Below are 21,345 nucleotides of genomic sequence, written 5' to 3' on the forward strand. Positions count from 1 at the left end.
AAATGACAAGGAATGACCCCCTCATTTAATATTGAATTGACTACATCACAACAACAAAGTTGGGAGTTACAAGGTTCAAGATGAGACTTTGGTCCCAATTTCCTTCATTTATTCCTAATGTACTCTAAGCTAGAAGTTGGAGAATGCCCCACGTGTCTGCTTTGGCCTATGCAGTGTTAAGTTTTAAAAAATCTGAATGCCTTTAGATGAACATGTATAACATGAGCATGGCAAAAAAAAAAAAAAAGTTTGCCACTCTGTTTCTTCTCCTGACTTCCCTTTACAGTCATTATTTTATGTTTCTTACCCAGTAGGCATTTCACTGTGACTCTGGAATGAGCACTTTCCTTAACAAGCCCCAAAGCACATTTATTTCCAGGTTATTTGCAGTGCCTCCCTTTTTACTACATTTTCCCATCTGGGCTTTGAGAACAACATGTTGGCATCCCCAGCATCTGTCATCCCAGTGCACAGTCACTGGTGTGCTCTGCCGTTGGGAAGAACCAGCTTTTTTTCCTCCGAGTGACTTTGAACAGAGAAGTGACTTTGACCGAAATAGTCACGGTACTCTGCTCCCTTCTGTCTTGAAAAACTTTCTTCTTAAATTTCTAAATTGGGGTGTTCAATAGATATTTATAGTAGTAAATCTTTTAAGAGGTAATACAAAATAAAACTTACTTTGGGGTCTTCCAGCATTTGTTCCAAAAAGCACACCACAAATACATTTCTAAAAACGCATTCCGTTCCTGTAAATAGCCTCTTCAAAGAGACTGTCGTGCCCTTAAGTTTTTCTTATAAAAGCAAAAATATGTTGATATGGAAAAACACATTTACTCTGAGATTAAATAGTTGTTATAGTTGGAGACTCCAAACATTAACAAGATCATTCAAGATTATTTATATTATGCTTCTCTCATAAATTATTAGGTCTTTCACACTAGAAGTCATATCTTGATTATGGCTGCATGGGACAATGCAGTCACCATCTGTTATCTTGCCCTTATAATTGAGTTTCTGCTCTTTATTTAGAAGCTTTAAAACTTGTGGCTCAGTGGAGGGATTTGTGCTCTTATCCTGAGCGTGATTGTGTGGCTGGAGTAAGCTTTTACTCAGGTACAGTACAGGTTTGTGTGTAGGAAGGCATTAGTTCCCCATGAGGTCTTCGTGAGTAGTTATCTTTTTAGTGCTGTAAACCACCTGTATAGTGTTCTTTCTTTCTATAGCAGGAAGAAAAACCAAATCAAGTCCTAGACAGTAACATTTTTAGTTTTACTAATTTCTTGGAGGTGTGAGTTGTACTGTTTGTTGAGGCTTTTTGTTTTGTTTTGTTGTTTTTTTGTTTTGGGGGTCTTTTTTGGTATTGAAAAAATCTGAATTGTTCTTTGTTTAAAAATTGCTCATGTGGATATTAGTTTAATTACTTTTGAGTTCACAGAAAAGGGATTTAGTAGGCTAATAATCGTTTTGTACTAATCAGTTTTATTGATATTTGTTATTAAACTTAATTTTTAGGAAATGGGACCGAAAACCTTTGTTGTAATGTTTAGCTGTAAATTTATCCTAAGTGTGTGAAAGATTATTTCTAATCTTCCTTCACTGAAACTTTTGTTCCCTTAGCTCTAGTTTGTTGGGGGCGTCAATTCCTTCAGTGTTACATTGGGTACTAGACTCCCCTAGCGTTATTTCTACCCTCCGCTGACTCAGTCTGTGATTACAGAATTGGCATTTGTACTCCATTTCCCTTACCTGAGCTTCTCTGATGAGAACTTCTGTACACCTCCTGTCTGTCAGGTTAGACATGGTAATGAGTTCTGATTTTGTCCATGTCCTTCTAGTTTGAGATTACGGGAAATGATGAGACGGTCATTGAGAGCAGCTGGTTTGGGTAGACATGAGGCTGGAGCTTCATCCAGTGACCACCAGGATCCAGTTTCACCCCCCATAGCTCCCCCTAGTTGGGTTCCTGACCCACCTTCAATGGATCCTGGTAAGATCTCTTGTTTTATTTAGTGTTTAATAAAAAGGCAAGGTTGTGAAAGGAGAAATGATGTTTTAGTGAAATTATTTTAAAAATTGTGATAGTAGAATGGTGAACGGTACAACTTGATTAGTTGAAAATGTGGTCTAAGGGGTTTGTTTTTTTAGAATTTTCTCTGACATAGTTTATTTCTATGTTGGTAAGAGGCTTGTTGATGGCCCCTTGATTGGTCATACATCAATATAAATGAATTATTGGCTCAGTGGATTTTCCATAGTCTGGAAAAGAAATTTCCATTTAACCTTTTTTTTGGATTTGACCCTTGGTTTGTGGAGAAAAACCTTAAGGCCTGTTAAGGGAAAGGTTAGGGGTATGTTGCCCATAATGATATGCATCCTGCTGTTCTGTTTACTGAAAGATGGTGACATTGATTTTATCCTGGCCCCCGCTGTGGGATCTCTTACCACAGCAGCGACTGGCAGTGGTCAAGGACCGAGCACCTCCACCATCCCAGGTAAGATCAGACTGCTGTCTGCTTGGGCTGACATATTACTGGATACAGGGCTCTGAATAAAGCTCATACTTTGGTCCCAAGGATTCTGTTTTTCCTTGCTTAAAAAAAGTATTACATGCTACATAATCTTCCATGTATATAATATGGAGTATGGTGTTTGCATACATACATTAAGAAATTAATTGAAATTTATAAAATGTGTTACTATGCTTAAAGTCTTTGTATTAAGTTAATTTGCTCTTAGGGATATTCTAGTGACTTACTCTATGCACCTGATAGGTTTTTCAGAACTCTCTTTCTTACTTTTGCTTAGTACTAAATGACTCTGCTTTATTACAGGTCCTTCCACAGAGCCTTCTGTAGTGGAGTCCAAGGACCGAAAGGCAAATGCTCATTTCATATTAAAATTGTTGTGCGACAGTGCAGTTCTGCAGCCATACTTACGAGAGCTCCTTTCTGCCAAGTAAGAAGCTTGACAACCTCTTCAGATGAGTATTTAGCTCAGGGACTTCTGTTTAAATTGATTTTGTAACATATTAAAAGCAAAATCTATCAGTATATTTCTTATGCTATACTAATACCACGTTTATGAATCATCAGTATCCAGCTATTAAATTTTCTTTAGTGAAAGAGGTATTTTTGACATCAGAGAACATAACCTGAATGAAGAGAAACCAACTTTTATGTTAGTTGGATCAGAGTATATATTTCTGTGGGGGGGAAAAAGCACAAAAATGATGTTGACATGGGTAATGCATCACTTAGGAAGCTGAGGCAGGAGAATTGTGATGAGGGCCATTATAGACACAATAGTAAGATTGTCTCTCTAACAGCATCACAGAGAGTCTTTCTGTGACTGAAACAAAAATCCAGTTGTGTGTTTAGAATGAACACTCTTTTCTAGTGAACAGAAAGATACCTGTTTGTGTTTTTCAGACAGTGTCTCACTGTGTAGCCTTGGCTCTGTAGTCCAGGCTGGCTATTCATAGAGATCCTCTTGCCTCTGCCTCCTGAGTGCTGGTTTAAAGCTGTGAGCCATCATGCCTGTCTAAACTTTCTCATTTTAGGGATGCAAGAGGGATGACCCCATTTATGTCAGCTGTAAGCGGCCGAGCTTATCCTGCTGCAATTACCATCTTAGAAACAGCCCAGAAAATCGCAAAAGGTGATTAATATAGTTCAAGGCCTAAAGAAGCTGCTCATTTTGAATTTGAATAGATTCTCGTCACATTTATCAGTGCAGTTATTCAAACCATATTTCTGTATATAAGTGATATAATTGAAACTATCAAGATAATTTTGTATGTATAAAATTTTGTTAATACTTTTTTCAAATACATTTTAATTTTTTATAAAAAGCAATTGGTATGAATTTTTTACTACTTTTTAATTGATAGTATAAAATCTTCTGAAAAGTAATACAGTGTTGCTTTGTTGATGGATATAATAAGTTTATAGCAATAATGGACTGCCATATATTGCCATATAGCAGTAATAGACTACATCTGACTTTGAGTTCTTGCTTATAGCGAGAATTGAGGAATATCAGTTTCTGCCATTTAGTTCTTAAAAGATGAATTATCTTTTTTTTAAACACTGGTATTAATAAATTGCAATATGGTTTATAATTTACTAAATAAAACAGATCAGAGTCTTGTTTTTTTGAGACAGTTTCTTACTGTGTAGTATAGGCTAACCTCTAATTTATGATCTGCCTCTGCCTCTAGTGTGCTGGGATTACAGGTGCACACTGTCGGGTCTGACTAAGACTTGAGTCTTAACTACTGGACACAGGACTAAGGATTCCAGTGGCCAGAGTGTGTACTGTCGTCACATGTAGTGACAGTAGTCAGTTGGAGTGTGTACTGTCATCACATACAGTGACGGTAGAGTCAGTTGGAGTGTGTACTGTCATCACATACAGTGACGGTAGAGTCAGTTGGAGTGTGTACTGTCATCACATACAGTGACAGTAGCGTCAGTTGGAGTGTGTACTGTCATCACATACAGTGACAGTAGAGTCAGTTGGAGTGTGTACTGTTATCCTATACAGTGACAGTAGCATCAGTTGGAGTGTGTACTGTCATCACATACAGTGACAGTAGAGTCAGTGGAGTGTGTACTGTCATCACATACAGTGACAGTAGAGTCAGTTGGAGTGTGTACTGTCATCCCATACAGTGACGGTAGAGTCAGTTTTGCCTTTTTTGCTCCAGAATTGGTTGGATTTTTTTATACATTGAGTTAAGCAAATGGTTTTCAAGTATGTGGCTGTTATGTATTCATGTATGTCTGTGCACCATGTGTGTGCCTGCTCAGGCCACAGGTGGTTATCCTGTCTCTGGAGACTAGTTAAACACAGTTTTGAGCGGTTGGGTGGGTGCTGGGTACCCTGATGAGCATCCAGTGCTTAGCACTTGAGCCATCTCCAGCTAGACTTCGGAAATTTCGACTAACAAAAAATTTTAATTAATGTGAAGTGGCTTCTAATTATACTGAATATGTATTAGAACTCCTCAGTTGTGGTTGTGATTAAGTCTTTCCTGATAGGTGAATTTCTGTGTTCTTAATATTTTAGCTGAAGTGTCCTCAAGTGAAAAAGAGGAAGATGTGTTTATGGGAATGGTTTGCCCATCAGGCACTAATCCCGATGACTCTCCTCTGTATGTCTTGTGTTGCAATGACACCTGCAGTTTCACGTGGACTGGAGCAGAGCACATCAACCAGGTAAGTGATGCCGACGTCTGTGCCGTTTCCTTCCCTCCTTTTTTAGAGGTAGAAGTGTGCAAATAGGTCTGGTATTTTCTTTCAGTTTTAAGATAATACAAAGAATTAATTTTGATTTAATTCCTACATAAATAAGGCAAAAAAGGATCATTCGTTACTCAATTAAATATGGGAGATTATGAGAATTAAGACTTCGCAGGTGGTAGACTGTGATCCACGGCTCTTGATTCAGATTTTTTAATTATTGTCTGAGATACAGATTATTTTGATGTACTAGTAGTATTTGGTTTTCATCATTTGACGTTGTCAATTGCACCTTCATCATGTCCTCCTTGTTTCCTGAGCACCTTACCGTCACCCTGCATTAGCTGTGATTAAATTACAATGAGATATGCATGTAATGACCCTTTTTAAAAAATGACCCATTGTAATTTCAGGACATTTTTGAATGTCGCACTTGTGGTTTACTGGAGTCACTCTGTTGTTGTACAGAATGTGCAAGGGTCTGTCATAAAGGGCATGACTGCAAGTAAGTCCAGTTGTATTTTTTAAAAACCTTATAAACTATTATGCTTCAATTGTTACACAGTTTAGAAATGTTTGTTTTCCTCGCATTTCAGTTTATACATACAGAAATGTGGCTTTTGATTTTTTTTGTATTGTCAAATACTTGTTTTCTGTTATGTGTAGTCCTCCTTAACAAAAAGCGGGACAGTAGGCTAAGGAATGTGTGATTATTTTTTAAATGCTTTCATCTTTTATCCCTCAGCGGAGTCCTAGCTGGTTTTGTTAGTTTTCACAGACTGCAATAAAACTATGCAGCACCTAATGTCTGCAGTGTCTCAATGTTACCAACGGGAACCCTGCTATAAATAGCAACAATATGTGGATGTCATAGGTAATAGAAAGTGGCCATCAGAACCCTCCCTCCATCTGGGCTTGCTGAGACCGCTCAGCTGGTAAAGGCACTTGCTCCAAATCTGTTGCACCCGAGTTTGGTCCCTCAGTTCACAGAATGCAAAGAGAGATTGACTTGTAAATTGTCCTCTAACTCTTACACATGCTCTGTGGCACAAGTGTAGTACTTCCGTCCTTCACTCAACGCTGCCCCATAAACAAACAGATGTAAAAATCATCTCAGTTTCTGCATCGATGCCTAGTTGCACTTTGTGTTTATTCGGTATACTCGCTGCCCTGCCTGGCTTCCGGGACAGGATGAACCAGGTATTTCATGTTCTTTATAACGGTTAGAGGTTGACTAGATGCATATGGAGGGCCACCTAGGGTTCGTTGGGATTTGGGGCTTGAGGAATACAATAGGAGCGACTGTCCCAGCACATTACAGGGTGCTGGTTTTTATAGGAATTTTAGTGTTACTTTCTAGATTTCACACCGTGAAATAATCTTTCTTGTATGTAGCTTTAACAGTTACACTTTGCATTTTAACACAAGCAAGTTTCATCATGTTGTAGCTCCTCATTTTAGTGTAGATCTCTATTTAAAGTTTTCCTATATATGAGCTTTTCTGTGAATTCTTACAGACTCAAGCGAACTTCACCAACAGCCTATTGTGATTGTTGGGAGAAATGTAAGTGTAAAACTCTAATTGCTGGACAGAAATCTGCTCGCCTTGATCTCCTTTATCGCCTGCTCACTGCTACAAATCTGGTCACCCTACCAAACAGCAGGCAAGTAGAATTCCTAGAATGTGGAACAGGTAGATAGAAAGAGCTCAGCACATGCTGGTCCCTCTCACTCTCACAACATGTTCTGTTTTCCAGGGGAGAGCACCTCTTGCTGTTCTTAGTACAGACTGTGGCCAGGCAGACAGTGGAACACTGTCAGTACAGGCCTCCACGAATCAGGGAGGATCGTAACCGGAAAACAGCCAGTCCTGAAGGTGAGTGCGTTGAACCGTTGTAACTTGTGTGCACAGCAGTGGATTTTATTTTCGTCTGACCCACTCTCCCTTTTCAGATTCAGATATGCCTGATCACGACTTAGAGCCTCCACGGTTTGCCCAGCTCGCACTGGAGCGAGTCCTGCAGGACTGGAATGCTTTAAGATCTATGATTATGTTTGGGTCACAGGAGAATAAAGACCCGTATGTATTTGTTAAAACATTTTCAAGTGTCTCTGCTTCTGTGTTAATGTTGCTTCCTGCAGTGTCTTCTCTCTCCTTGTCTTTTTCCAGTCTGAGTGCCAGCAGTAGGATAGGCCATCTTTTGCCAGAAGAGCAGGTCTACCTCAATCAACAGAGTGGCACCATTCGGCTGGACTGCTTCACTCACTGCCTTATCGTCAAGTGTACAGCTGATATTTTGGTGAGTTCTTCGATTCTTAGCATCCTCCCCTGATTCCAAATCAGACTTCATGCTGACAACTTCTGATTACAACCATTCAACCCTGTTCCCTCCAAACCTATCCTAAATAATTTAAAATAGCAGCATAAAATTATGGTAAAATAATGCAAAATTAAGGAAGTAAAAATGTTTAGTGAATCTAACCATATAGATTTTTCCATCACAGCCTAGCCATTTACTGAAATGAAATGCAACATGTTTTATATAAAGATTGTTATGAACAACATTAAGAAAAGACAAAAACAACACGAAAGTGGGTATTTGTACTTGATATCTGTTTGATAAACTCTGAATAGGAAAGACTAGACAGTAATGAATAGTTCAGTAAATACGGAATTATGAATTTCATCACTAAATATTTGAGTCTCCTTTGCACTTTGGTAAGGGTACTGTATGTAGTGAGCAAACTGTATTCTTCTGTTTTTATATATTTGATAGTCTCATCTAAACAATCATGATGAGTGTATGTGGGACTAGGGAACAAAAGCCGAGATAGTATAAACTGGGATCCACCGTCTGTCAGACACACAGCGGGAGTTGTGTTGCTTAACCACTAACTCTGTAAATGGTTTGGTTCAGGTTGTTGCAAGATTTTGTTATACGGGCTGTTAAGGTGGCTTAGCCAGTATAAAGATACTGGCCCCCAAAATCTTAACAGCTGAGTTCAGTCCCTGGGATCCACATGGTGGAAGGAGAAGACCAACTCTACAAGTTTTCTCTGACTTCCACACATCGGCACACACTTTCATATATACACACAAACAAAAGTAATTTTTAATATTTTATTGGGAACTATTAACATTTAAAAAGTATCAGTGCAGTGTACTTAATATTTAACCATCTTTGAAATATCTCGGCATTAATAGAATGATTACAACTTTTACAGCTTTTAGATACTCTGCTGGGCACCTTAGTGAAAGAACTCCAGAACAAATACACACCTGGACGCCGAGAAGAAGCAATCGCTGTGACAATGAGGTTTCTACGGTCTGTGGCAAGAGTGTTTGTCATTCTTAGTGTGGAAATGGCTTCATCCAAAAAGAAAAAGTAAGGCACTAAAAAAATTTTCGCACCAGTTTTTAGTATGATAATGTTAATATGTGTATGAGAGGACTCAGAGATTTCTATTTTCTTTTCTGCTATAGCAATTTTATTCCACAGCCAATTGGAAAATGCAAACGTGTGTTCCAAGCACTGCTTCCTTATGCTGTAGAAGAGTTGTGCAATGTGGCAGAGTCTCTGATTGTTCCTGTCAGAATGGGGATTGCCCGGCCCACAGCGCCGTTCACTCTGGCCAGCACTAGCATAGATGCTATGCAAGGCAGCGAAGAACTGTTCTCGGTAGAACCATTGCCACCACGGCCGTCGTCAGATCAGTCGAGCAGGTATGTCACTTCTTCGGATGGAGATGTTCTGTTTGGATCATCAAAGCCGGGCTTTTGAGGAGCAATTTAAACAATTTTCCTCAAGTCTATTTTTGTTACCTTAGTGCAAGAATAATAACGTCTGATCAGCATATATTAAAGCTGATTATCAGCAACAGAAAGCTAACAAACTCTTGGAAATGGAACACTCACTACTAAGTGAAAAACGGACTAAGACAGAAATTAAGAAAATAAAAATAGCCCTTTGGTGGTGGCACACGCCTTTAACTCTGGTACTTGGGAGGAAGAGGCAGGTGAATGTCTTGAGTACCAGGCCAGCTTGGTCTACAGATCGTCAAGGACAGCCAGGGCTACACAAAGAAACTCTGTCTCAAGAACAAAAACAAACAAACAAACAAACAAAAAACAAACTAAATTTGAAAGAAAGAAAGAAAAAAAACCCACATCTTCAGCACCAAGCCCCTCCTTGACTTTTCTGGAAACCATCTGTTACTGAGAGTGGGTTTTTTTTTTTTTTTTTTTTTTTTCTCCTGTGTAGTTTTGGTGCCTTTCCTGGATCTTGCTCTCTCGAACTCACAGAAATCAGCCTGGCTCTGCCTCCTGAGTGCTGGGATTAAAGGCGTGCACCACCACCTCCCGGCTCTGATCTTTATTATTAAAATAAGATTTTTAACTGAAAAAGTTTCTTTTTACTATATTATTTATTTTTTCAGAGCAGGATTTCTTTGTATAGCCCTGGCTGTCATTGAAATCAGAGCTCCTCCTTCCCCTGCCTCTCCAAGTGCTGGAAATAAAGGTGTGCGGCACCACCCCTGGCTCTTCTGACTTACTGAGAAGGTGTATTGTCAGAATTCTACTAGTCACATTTTACCTGACACAGCTCTTCTGTCACTGTTGTCTCACCACTGCCAAACTTGTGATTTTCTGAAAGATTTGTCAGTTAAATTCTACAACTTCTCAGTGTACTCCATTGTCAAGTGATTTGGTTAGTCAAGTCTCTCCAGACTTCATGTGATACTGATCCCAGTACCCTGACAAGTTCTTAACTACTTTATGTTGTTTAAAAGCAAATTGTATTTAGTACATTATATATATTGACTTTTGCTTTTTTGTATTGCTTCTAAGTCCCCCAACCCCTCACCCCTGCTGCTCCACAACACCACCCCAAGACCTGGTCTTTCTAACCCAGGCTAGCCTCAAACTCCTGGCAGTCCTTCACCCCAGCTTCCCCGACGCTGGGATGACATGTGCAAGCCGCCATGCCTGGCAGAATTAACTTTCAATATGGAAAATCCTATCATTTTACAGTGTTTAGAAATACCTTTTGGACTAGGTATGGTGGTGCACACCTGTGACTCCAGCACCTAGCAGGCAGAGGCAGGTGGGTCTTTTTTCTCTAGAAATTGTCTCTCAGCTTCTCCTGTGCCTCTGTAATAATTCGTCTGTTTCACCAGGTACTGAGCATCCTGGTTGGCAAGTACCGACTGCTTATATGGAGGTACTGCTAGCTTAGTTGGCTTTCAGATCATCCTTTGGTTCTCCTTTCTCAGGAGAACTGAGATGAGGGAAGGCAACCGTTTTTCATCTTAACATCTCTTCTTTTTAATGTCGCTTAGCCCATTCATGAATTACCAAGGACTATTTAATATCACATCTCTAGTTTCTGGTCTGTTTAAAACTTCACTCAGTGATTCTTCATTTTATGTGGGGGCATCTACCTGCCTTTTGTTGTTTCTATGTCAAGTTTTAAGAGAAAGGAATCTTTGAGCACTCTACTTTTGGTTGTTCCTCTGTTTTAGGATAGGATTATAAATGAGTTAGAAACTAACAAATCAGTAGGTACCAAGCCGGTGCAGAATGGGAATTGTGCCTGTTGTTAGCGGATGAAGGTTGGCAGCAGTGCTTGTGGCATTGGCAGATGCTGGAGGAAAGGAAGAACATGAGGAATGAGCTGCGTAGAGGGTTCCAGGGAGAAAGGCGTGCAGTGTGCTGCACTAGCCGTGACAGCTGTTCTCACTGCCCCCCAACTCCTTACAGCTCCAGCCAGTCCCAGTCCTCGTACATCATCCGGAATCCACAGCAGAGGCGCATCAGCCAGTCACAGCCTGTCAGAGGCCGAGATGAGGAACAGGATGATATTGTTTCAGCAGATGTGGAGGAGGTACTTTTAACTGTTTGAAATGCAGGTGACACACTTTGATTTGATGGGAAGAACAGTCACTGTCAATATTAATGGTAGTGGCTTAAAACTACCACGCGTCCCATCCAACCTGTGGACTTCTGTTACGCTCTTTTGTGGCTCTATGTATTACAGTGATGTTGAGTAATCTTTCGTTTATTGAGTACCATGAAACTGGACATATAAACTTATTTTTTACCTAAAAATTGAGAGTAAAGATATTCTCAATGTTAACATTAATTTTTAGTAGTTTAGTATTTGAAAGACAGGAAATTGGAATTTTATAATGGTTGAAGTACATAGAAAATTCAACCCTTTCCCCCTTCTCCAGAACAGGTTTATACTTCTAATTTTAAGGTTTTGTTTATGGACTGAAATTATAAACTGTGGAATATGTTGATAGAATTTTTGATACTAAATTTTCATTATCAAATGAATTTTGAAGTTGCATAGTATAAACTTAAAATTCCTTATTTTAGAGTACTCTGCATTTTATTTCACTAATTCTGTGGACGAAACTGGTAGAGATGGAGGTCTGCTATGTGCTGTAATTGTCTACAAATGAGATTGTGGGTTTAGGTTGAGGTGGTGGAAGGCGTGGCTGGAGAGGAGGACCATCACGATGAACAGGAAGAACACGGGGAAGAAACCGCCGAGGCTGAGGGCCACCACGATGAGCATGATGAAGATGGTATGCAGGCTGTTTGGGAAGTTGTTAGTAGGAATAAATTGGGTGCCTTGAAAGAGAGAAGCCTCGTTTGTTCCATAGTTAACCAATTGACTTTCTGCCAAGGCACTCTGCAGTGTCTTTTAAAGTTTTAGCAAGTAATATATACATATACAAAATAATTTAAGTGCCACGCCCCTCTTCCCTCTCCCCACTCCCACCCTGTTTTTGTCTAAGGAACTTGTTTGAGTCATGGTCTGAGTATTGGGCTGAGCTCAGACCCACAGAAGGAAGGGATGACCTTGAACTTCTCACCCTCCTGCTTCCACTTCCCAGGTGCTGGGACTATAGATGTGCATGACTGTGCCAAGTTTATTGATGGTGGGGATCCAGCCAGGACTTCGTGCATGCTAAGCAAGTGCTCTACCAACTGAACCACATCCCTAGCCTGCCTTCTTTTCTTTCATTCTTTCTTTCTTTTTTTTTGTTTTTTTGTTTTTGTTTTTGTTTTTTCGAAACAGGGTTTCTCTGTGTAGTTTTGATGCCTTTCCTGGGACTCACTTGGTAGCCCAGGCTGGCCTCAAACTCAGAGATCCACCTGGCTCTGCCTCCCGAGTGCTGGGATTAAAGGCGTGCGCCACCACCGCCCGGCCTCATTCTTTCTTGTTTGGGGTTGGTGGATAGCTCAGTGGTGAGGCGATGTTGTCAAGCCTGGGACCCGAGTTCAGTCCTAGGGACCCACACGGTGAAAGGAGAAAACACATGGCACTAGTTGTCCTCTGACCTTCACACAGGTCCGTCTCATTGCCCTACCACACAAATAAATGTAATTAAAAAGTAGTTCATTTAGCCAGACATGGTGCATGCCTTTAATTCCAGCACTTGGGAGGCAGAAACAGACTGTTTTCTGCCTGATCTACAAAGCAAGTTCCTGGACAACCAGGGCTGTTACACAAAGAAACCTTGTCTCGAACCTCCACCCCCAAAACAAACAAAACATCTGTTTGTTTAATGTGTGTGTGGTCTATGAGTCCAAGCATGCATGTATACAGCTTGTGTGTGGAGGCCAGTGAGAGTTGTGCATTTTATCTCTCTTGCCACTTTGTGAGATCTGGTGACGGATCTCAGATCTCAGAGCTTACACTAGGGCCTATGCCCACTGAGTCATCTCACTGGCCCACCTAGTCCTGTTTCCTTCAAAAATAAATAATCAACACTCTGGAAACTGAGGCTGGATGGATGGATGGATTGATTTTTCTTTCTTTCTCTCTTTGTCTGTCTGTCTGGTCCCCCCCCCCCCCCCAGGGTTTCTCTGTGTAGTTTTGCTGCCTGTTCTGGATCTCGCTGTGTAGACCAGGCTGGCCTCGAACTCACAGAGATCCGTCTGCCTCTGCCTCCTGATTGCTGGGATTAAAGGCGTGCGCCACCACCACCCGGCTTGAGGCAGGATTTCTAATTTAAGGCCAGCCTGGGCTACAGAGCAAGAATCTGTTTGATTCCCCTCACCTCTAAAATAAATTAATCATACTTTAACAAAGAACTTTGCGGTGGTGAGAAAGGAAAACAATCTCCCCCAAGAGAGTAACCGCTGTGTGCTCTGTGTTCCCTGTGCAGGCTCTCTAAAGATCAGGTCATCTCTATGGCTTTGTGTTGACGGGAACTCAACTGCATTATTGTGATTTTGTGTATCTTGACGTGTTACTGTGAAATAAAAAGAATGACTGTTTTAAGTTCTCTTGAAGTCATGTAGATGAAAATAGGACAGATGGATTGTGGGTGCTGTCCAGACACAAAGGCTCTGTAGGAGATGCATTGCTGTGTAAAAGCTCACTCATTACAGTCCTTGAGCAATTTCCCATTGCTGAGCAGCCAGTAACTCTTCCTGAAGAAGAGCTGCCATCCAGCTCCCCAGACTTTTCCGCCTTCCTTCCTAATGTGCTTCCTAGTTCCTACCCTAGGGTATGCTGGCCTCTTGGACCTGTCTTGATTGTTTGGTGAAGTTTTTCTCCCTTATTGTTTCATACTTTTTTAGGAAGTGACATGGAGCTAGATTTGTTAGCAGCTGCTGAAACGGAAAGTGACAGTGAAAGTAACCATAGTAACCAGGATAACGCTAGTGGGCGCAGAAGTGTGGTCACTGCGGCCACCGCTGGCTCAGAAGCAGGTATGTCGTCACCGGAGAAGCTGATGCTGGTCTGCGAGTCCTGGGGGGGGGGGGGGTCCATGTGGGGAGCTGGAGCCTGTGGTGTACTTTTTCTTCTTTTTCTGCACTGTTCTTGTCAGCTTTTGTTTTTTTCAGTAATGGATTGATCTTAACGTTTATTTGAAAGGGTTATGTTCTAATTAAACTATTTTAATGGTGGTTTTTCAGTATTACATATCATCTGGTGCTGTTAAATATAGTATTTTCTTGAATGAGGTCAACATGGTTAAGTTAATTATCAATGAACTTACGGTGTATTTTGTTTTAAAATTTCAAACTTTAGGAGCGAGCAGCGTTCCTGCCTTTTTTTCCGAAGACGACTCTCAGTCAAATGACTCGAGCGACTCTGACAGCAGCAGCAGTCAGAGTGACGACATAGAGCAGGAGACCTTTATGCTCGATGAACCCTTAGAAAGAAGCACCACTAGCTCCCATGCAAATGGTGCTGCCCAGGCTCCTCGCTCCATGCAGTGGGCTGTCCGTAATACGCAACATCAGCGAGCGGCTAGCACAGTGCCGTCCAGTACATCTACACCAGCAGGCAAGTCTGGAACTCAGTAGTAATCCTGGGAGCCATTCGGTATCTCGAAAACTACGTAGTATGGAAACCCCTTTTGTTGAGTTTCAAATATAAGAAGTACATAAATAAACTTGATGATAGCAAGATTTCTTAACCTTTGCATTATTGCTTCTTTAGGTAGGGCTGGATAATAATTATTATTGAGAGCTCTTTTGTGCATTGTAGGATGTTAAATTACATCCCTAGCCTTTACCTGGTAGATGCCACCATTCATTCCCCCAAACCCTGCCTTCCTCTCTCCTCCCCCGGCTGTAACAGCACACTGCCAGTGCTTCCTTTTGTGGAGGTCGTGAAGTACAAAGTCACTCGTGGCTGGTCGTGTATCAGTTCTTGCCCACCTTAATACTTTCCTCCCAATTCTATAGTTGTGGTGTACTTTTTTGCTCATGTACATATTGTTAATTGGTCATTTAGATTTGTGTGAGCACATACAGTGACAGTAGCAGTTAGCAACTATGTTAGCTCATTATAATTGTCCTTTTTCCTTATAGCCAGTTCCGCGGGTTTGATTTATATTGATCCTTCAAATTTACGCCGGAGCGGCACCATCAGTACAAGTGCTGCGGCCGCAGCAGCTGCTTTGGAAGCTAGCAATGCCAGCAGCTACTTAACCTCTGCAAGCAGTTTAGCCAGGGCTTACAGCATTGTCATCAGACAGATCTCGGACTTGATGGGCCTTATCCCTAAGTATAACCACCTAGTGTACTCTCAGATTCCAGCAGCCGTGAAACTGACTTACCAAGATGCAGTCAACCTACAGGTATGGAACCATTGCAAAGTCGCTTCTTACAGTGTTTTGCCCATCAATTAGGAGAATTTCAACATAATGGGAATGTTACAAATGCTTAAATATTGACATACTATTGCTGTATCAAATTTAGCTTTGTTTGGATAGTTTTGACTATTTTAGTTTGATCTTCATAGAACTATGTAGAAGAAAAGCTTATTCCCACGTGGAACTGGATGGTCAGTATTATGGATTCTACTGAAGCTCAATTACGTTATGGTTCTGCATTAGCATCTGCTGGTGATCCAGGACATCCAAATCATCCGCTTCATGCCTCTCAGAATTCAGCTCGAAGAGAGAGGATGACTGCACGAGAAGAGGCCAGTTTAAGGACTCTTGAAGGCAGACGGTATGAAATTCTCCATGTGCATCTGTGTGTTGAGTCAGCCCCTAAGGCGGCCTAGGTTAGAGCTGTTTGCTGTTCCATTTGACCTCGTCCTTTGGTAAATGAGAACTGTCTTAAATTACTGGTTTTTGATAGACAGTTGAAGCAAAATACTTTAGCCAAGTTATTATTATTATTATTATTATTATTATTATTATTATTTTTAATCCATTCATGTCATCATAGGAATCTATTCTTAAAAACTATTGTTAGCCTATGTCCTTGTTTCCAAATATTCTGTTTCTCTGCCTCTTTATAAGGCATATATTTCTGGAAAGACTTGTTTTTGACTAGGACTGAGCATGAATGGAATTTGTACTTAAAGAAAGTGAGTGTGATTGTCAGTGCTATGCTTTGCTTTTACAACCCACATCCCCCACCCCTTATCCAGTTAAACCCTAAAGTATCTTTATGTCTTTATTATGCGTTTCCTCTTCAGTTATAAAGTAGCACTTTTCAGGACTAGGAATCAGCCTGACAGTGACGTCAAGAGGAATAGCTGTGCCATCTAGTGGAAATGACAGGTCTGCAGTCAGTCCTGGCTGTCCAAACAGTGAGAGAGGCCAGAGGTCTTGGGGAACTGTAAGAAAGGAAGAGACGCAGGAAAACATTGTTGAAACAGGGGCGGGGCAAGATTTATATTTTATACTTGATTCTAAGATAAGGAAATTGAAAATAATTTCTTAATAGGAAAAATTAGAAAAATCTAGGAATAAAATTCACATACTTACCTTTGAACATTTGGGAATTGAAAGATTTGGTAGGCAGCAGTTTTTCTGTTCTAGGAGTTCTGCTCCACAGAAGGACAAATTGTTTGGCTTTCTTGGGCTTCAGTCAGTTGCTCTAAAATGACAGTTTTCTGTGGCTGAAGAGAGCTTAGTGATTAACAACACTTGTTTTGCAGAGAACCTGGGTTCAGTTCCTAGCTCACATGTGACCGCTTACAATCATCTGTAACTCTAGTTCCAGGAGATCAGATACCCTCTTCTGACCTCCTGGGCAGTGTGTCCACCCACGTAGTACACAGTCTATAGTCAGGCAAACACTCATACACATAAAGTACTCTTAAACAAAACAAACATAGGATTCTGATGTGAGCATTGCATGCCCTCCCCCAACCTTGATCATTATTACGTTGTAATCATGTAGTATGTATATAATTTACTCTTTTAAAGTGTATGATTCATTGACTCATTACAAATTTGGAACATTTTCATCATCTCCTTAGGAAATCTTACACACCTTAGTTAGTGGTCATTCCTATCCTGTTTTTTATCTATAGATTCTGAACATGTTATGTAAATAGAATCATACAATACATGGCCTTTTAGGACTGGCTTCTGTCACTTAACACAGTGGCTTTTTGGCTCAACCATGTTTAACATGTGTCAGTAACTCAAAAATATTCTGACAGTTGGTTAAAAATGTTAATCATTCACCAACTGGCATTTGGAGTATTACTACCTTTTCACTGTTGTGCATGATGTTGCACATTTCCATAAAGGTTTTGTGTGGACAAGTAGTTTTGGTATTTTACCTAGTTGTAAAATTGCTAGGTCATATGTTAATGGTACATGTTTAACATTTGAGACACTATCAGACTTTTCCTTTTAGGGAAATCCTCTGAATAGCAGCATCTGAGAGAGCTTTAGTTTCTCTCTATCCTTCCCCTCCCCACCCCCTTTCTGGCCTAAATGGAACGGTGCAGCAGAGAATGGCCTTGAACTTGTGCTCTTCCAGCCTCTGCCTCGAATGTGCTAGGTCTAGATCACCCAAGCCATGGTTATCATTTTCTCTATATCTTTCTGATTGTAGCTACTCTGGTGGGTGTGATGTAGCATTGAACTTGGAATCCTCCTGCGAGGGGTGGGGACACTTCAGATTGTGTTGATTCCTAGTGTCTGTACAGCTGTTGGCACAGCTGTAAATTAGCTCTTGTAGTTTTTATGTAGTTATGAGTTTATATATTTTCGGTAAGAATTCCTTATCAAGCAATCTTTTCAAAGATTTTTAACCCTTTTCACTTTTTTTGTTTTTAAATGTGTATGTGTGTAGCTAGAGTTTTCCTGCCTGGCCCACAGTCAGGACAAATCTCTCTCACCTGCCAGTCCCACAGCCTCTCAGACCCGACCAAGTAAACACAGAGACTTATATTGCTTACAAACTGTATGGCCGTGGCAGGCTTCTTGCTAACTGTTCTTACAGCTTCAATTAATCCATTTCCATTAATCTATGCCTTGCCACATGGCTCGTGGCTTACCGGCATCTTCACATGCTGGTTGTCATGGTGGTGGCTGGCAGTGTCTCTGACTCAGTCTTCCCCTTCCCAGCTTTATTCTCCTCCTTGTCCCACCTATACTTCCTGCCTAGCCACTGGCCAATCAGTGATTTATTTATTGACCAATCAGCAACACACTTGACATACAGACCATCCCACAGCATATGTGCGTGTGAGTAAATGTTACTTCTTGCATTGAGAAGAGGGCACCAGATCTTTTGGAGCTGGAGTTAATGGCAGTTTGTGTTGCCTTCCTCTGCATTTAAAGATAAAAATTGGCCATGTAGCAGCCTGGTGTCAATCACATTTGCTATGTAGCCCTGACCTACTTGACTCTTCATCCTTGAGCCTCCTGTATCCCATTCTCAACATCTGATGTTATTTTTAGGCTGTGTCTAGTGTGCTTCCCTATTGCTGTGATAAAACATCATGGCCACGTGTTAGCGAGGGTCTTATAGCTGATAGAGCCCAGTGTCCGAGGAAGCCAGGGTAGGCACTCAGAGCAGGAACCAGGAGGCAGGAGCCTGATCCAGAAAGAAGCCTTAGGAGGAGAGTGCTGCTCACTGGCTTGCTTATGGCTTGCTCAGTCTGTTCTCTTATAGCACCTTGGGGTGGCACAATGCACAGTGTGTTGGATCCTCCCACATCAAACGTAGGTGAGGAAACTACTCTACAAGCTTACACATAGGCTAATTTACTGATGGGGCTATTTTGATGAGTCAAAAACTAGCCAACACAGGTAGTGCTTGTTGATGATTCCCAGAACTCCATCAGCGGCCTTAGCTGACAACTTGTTAGAAATGCAAATCCAGACCTATTAAGACTGGTAGTTAGGGACCCTGAAGTGTAGGGCTATACATCATAAACATTTAAATGCTCTATTTTCTTTTTATGATTTATTTAACTTTATGTTTGAGTATTTTACTCATGTGCAGTACCCAGAGAAGCAATAAGAGGGTGTCAGAGCCCCCTGGAAATGGAGTTACGGGTGGTTGTGAGTCACTGTGTGGATGTTAGGAACTGAACCTAGGTCCTCTGCAAGAGTAGCAAGTGCTCCTAACTGATGAGCCATCACTTCAGCCCAGTCGTTTCATTTCTCAATTTTTCATATTTATGAGAGTTCGTATTTGTGGGTTTTGTAAACATCTTTTGTTGTTGTTGTTGTTGTTGTTCCATAGACGTGCCACATTGCTTAGCGCCCGCCAGGGGATGATGTCTGCTCGCGGAGATTTTCTCAATTACGCTCTTTCTTTAATGCGATCTCATAATGATGAGCATTCGGATGTTCTTCCCGTGTTGGATGTGTGCTCATTGAAACATGTGGCGTATGTTTTCCAAGCCCTCATATATTGGATTAAAGCAATGAATCAACAGACAACATTGGACACCCCTCAACTGGAACGCAAAAGGTATGCCCATACTTTCCTTGAGTCTTGTTTGAGAACTACTTACTTGGTGTGGTCTCTAAGTAGACAGCCAATTTGGATTAAGGAGATCAGCACTGCAAAAGAGAACAAAGATATTTTATGTAGGAAAGAAACCTCTGTCTAACTGTCCTGTTATTATTTCCCACTTAAGATGAAAACCCAGGAATCCAGTTAAATTTATTTGATGAGATCTTGTCAGATTTTGGATGAGAGTTTATGTAGACACTCAGTATTTAGTGATTTTTATTTATTTACTTAGTTATTTTGCCTTCTGTTGAGCCTATCTTGTTACTATGAATTAGGCAGATCATTTTACAATTTCCCATTATCTGAAACTATATAGTAGTGTTAGGTATGAGTTAGATTCCAGGGTGAGGTGTCAGATGGTAAAGGTGTTTGCCTAACCACCCAAGTTCAATTCTTGGGTCCCACGTGGTGGAGAGACCCAATTCCTACCTATTGTCCTCTGATGTCCATGTGCATGCTGTGACAGACACACTTACACAGCACACACATGAATCGGGGACCAGAGTGACATTTCTGATGTCTTCCTTGCACTCTCCTTCGCCTCTGCTCTCTTTCCTATCATACAGATTCTTAATTTAAATGACTGACTTTGTTCTTTTTAAGGACACGAGAACTTTTGGAACTGGGTATTGATAATGAAGATTCAGAACATGAAAATGATGACGACACCAATCAAAGTTAGTGCACAGAAAGTCTCCTGATGTACTTTAAGAAATATCTGCCTCAGTGTTGCCCTCCAGGCTTTTAAACTGCATTATTTCCTGTCTGGGTGGGAATTTCTCTTTCTTCTCTGTCGCATTTACCTTCTCTGTCGTTCTCCTTATACATTTCATAATTCAGACTGAATAAATGGGGATTTTCCAGTAGTCCATACTTTTCTTTTAGAATTTCCCTTTTTCATTTCTCTTAGTTTATATTTACTATTGCTTTAAGTCTTAGTTTTAAATGTTAATTCCTTCTTTATTAATATTGATGTAAAATAGAGTTAGGAAAATGTAAATTATTCTTGAGAGTAGAAACTAAGAGAAGTTTAATTTTCAGTGCCACAAAGCTGGAGGATCTTGTAGGACAGTGGTTCTCAACCTGCCTGCAGGTCATGACCTCTTTGGGAATTGAATGATCTTTTCACAGGGGTTGCCCAAGATTTACATTACGATTTATAACAGTAGCAAAATTACAGTTATAAAGTAGCAATGAAAATAATTTTATGGTTGGGGCTCACCACAACACAAGGAACTATATTAAAGGATTGCAACATTAGGAAGGTTGAGAAACCACTGTTACAGAGTCAACTTGTAGTTTTCTATTATTTTAGTTGGGAGTTAAAGATTAAAAATGAATAGTCCAGTTTCCTGTTTTATTACAGGAAAGACAGCTGGTCTGGGTTGGGTTTTTGGTTGTTGTTGTTTGTGGTGGTTGGTGTTTGGTTTTTTTCTTTCTCCTTTTTAAAGTCCAGCCATAATCTACCATTTCCGCAGCCTTAGTAGGCATTGCCAGAGTTTGGTTCCATTCAGGAGAAGTGCTGCTAGTGGGCTGACTTACTGGGCAGTCAGCAAATATTCCGAGTTCAGCTTCTCCTCATCTCCTTGGCTGTCACCAGGGTGCGTCCTGAGTATGCCGAGAAACTAGCTGTGGTTGGCTTCCTTCTCTAGATCTAAAGAGAGGGTGTAAGAAGCCTGTTCAGTATAGATGGAGTGGGAGTGTTCATTACAGCTTTTATTCTTGCATTTTTATTGTTGTGTGATATTTAATGCATTCAGCTATTTTGGATTGTCACTTTAAAAAATACAGCAGAAGCTAGGTATGTCATAGGCATTTAATGTCAATACTGAGGTAAGTAGAGAC

The 21,345-nt window shown here is 40.7% G+C and overlaps 1 protein-coding gene across 1 annotated transcript in view; it reads left to right on the plus strand.

Moving 5' to 3' along the window:
- Positions 1–21,345, plus strand: part of Ubr5 (ubiquitin protein ligase E3 component n-recognin 5) — a 120,901-nt gene that overhangs the window by 76,814 nt on the left and 22,742 nt on the right. The window contains exons 23-42 of the mRNA XM_059246961.1: positions 1,836–1,987; positions 2,397–2,492; positions 2,832–2,955; positions 3,560–3,657; positions 5,071–5,219; positions 5,657–5,748; positions 6,761–6,907; positions 7,001–7,119; positions 7,197–7,323; positions 7,414–7,543; positions 8,469–8,629; positions 8,728–8,967; positions 11,005–11,128; positions 11,726–11,837; positions 13,846–13,977; positions 14,300–14,561; positions 15,092–15,356; positions 15,521–15,732; positions 19,225–19,455; positions 20,104–20,177. Coding sequence (XP_059102944.1) covers positions 1,836–1,987; positions 2,397–2,492; positions 2,832–2,955; positions 3,560–3,657; positions 5,071–5,219; positions 5,657–5,748; positions 6,761–6,907; positions 7,001–7,119; positions 7,197–7,323; positions 7,414–7,543; positions 8,469–8,629; positions 8,728–8,967; positions 11,005–11,128; positions 11,726–11,837; positions 13,846–13,977; positions 14,300–14,561; positions 15,092–15,356; positions 15,521–15,732; positions 19,225–19,455; positions 20,104–20,177 — 3,047 coding nt within the window. The remainder of the gene's footprint in view (positions 1–1,835; positions 1,988–2,396; positions 2,493–2,831; positions 2,956–3,559; positions 3,658–5,070; positions 5,220–5,656; positions 5,749–6,760; positions 6,908–7,000; positions 7,120–7,196; positions 7,324–7,413; positions 7,544–8,468; positions 8,630–8,727; positions 8,968–11,004; positions 11,129–11,725; positions 11,838–13,845; positions 13,978–14,299; positions 14,562–15,091; positions 15,357–15,520; positions 15,733–19,224; positions 19,456–20,103; positions 20,178–21,345) is intronic.

This window comes from Peromyscus eremicus, chromosome 20, assembly GCF_949786415.1.
Source record: "Peromyscus eremicus chromosome 20, PerEre_H2_v1, whole genome shotgun sequence".
In the NCBI taxonomy this organism is placed as follows: domain Eukaryota; kingdom Metazoa; phylum Chordata; class Mammalia; order Rodentia; family Cricetidae; genus Peromyscus; species Peromyscus eremicus.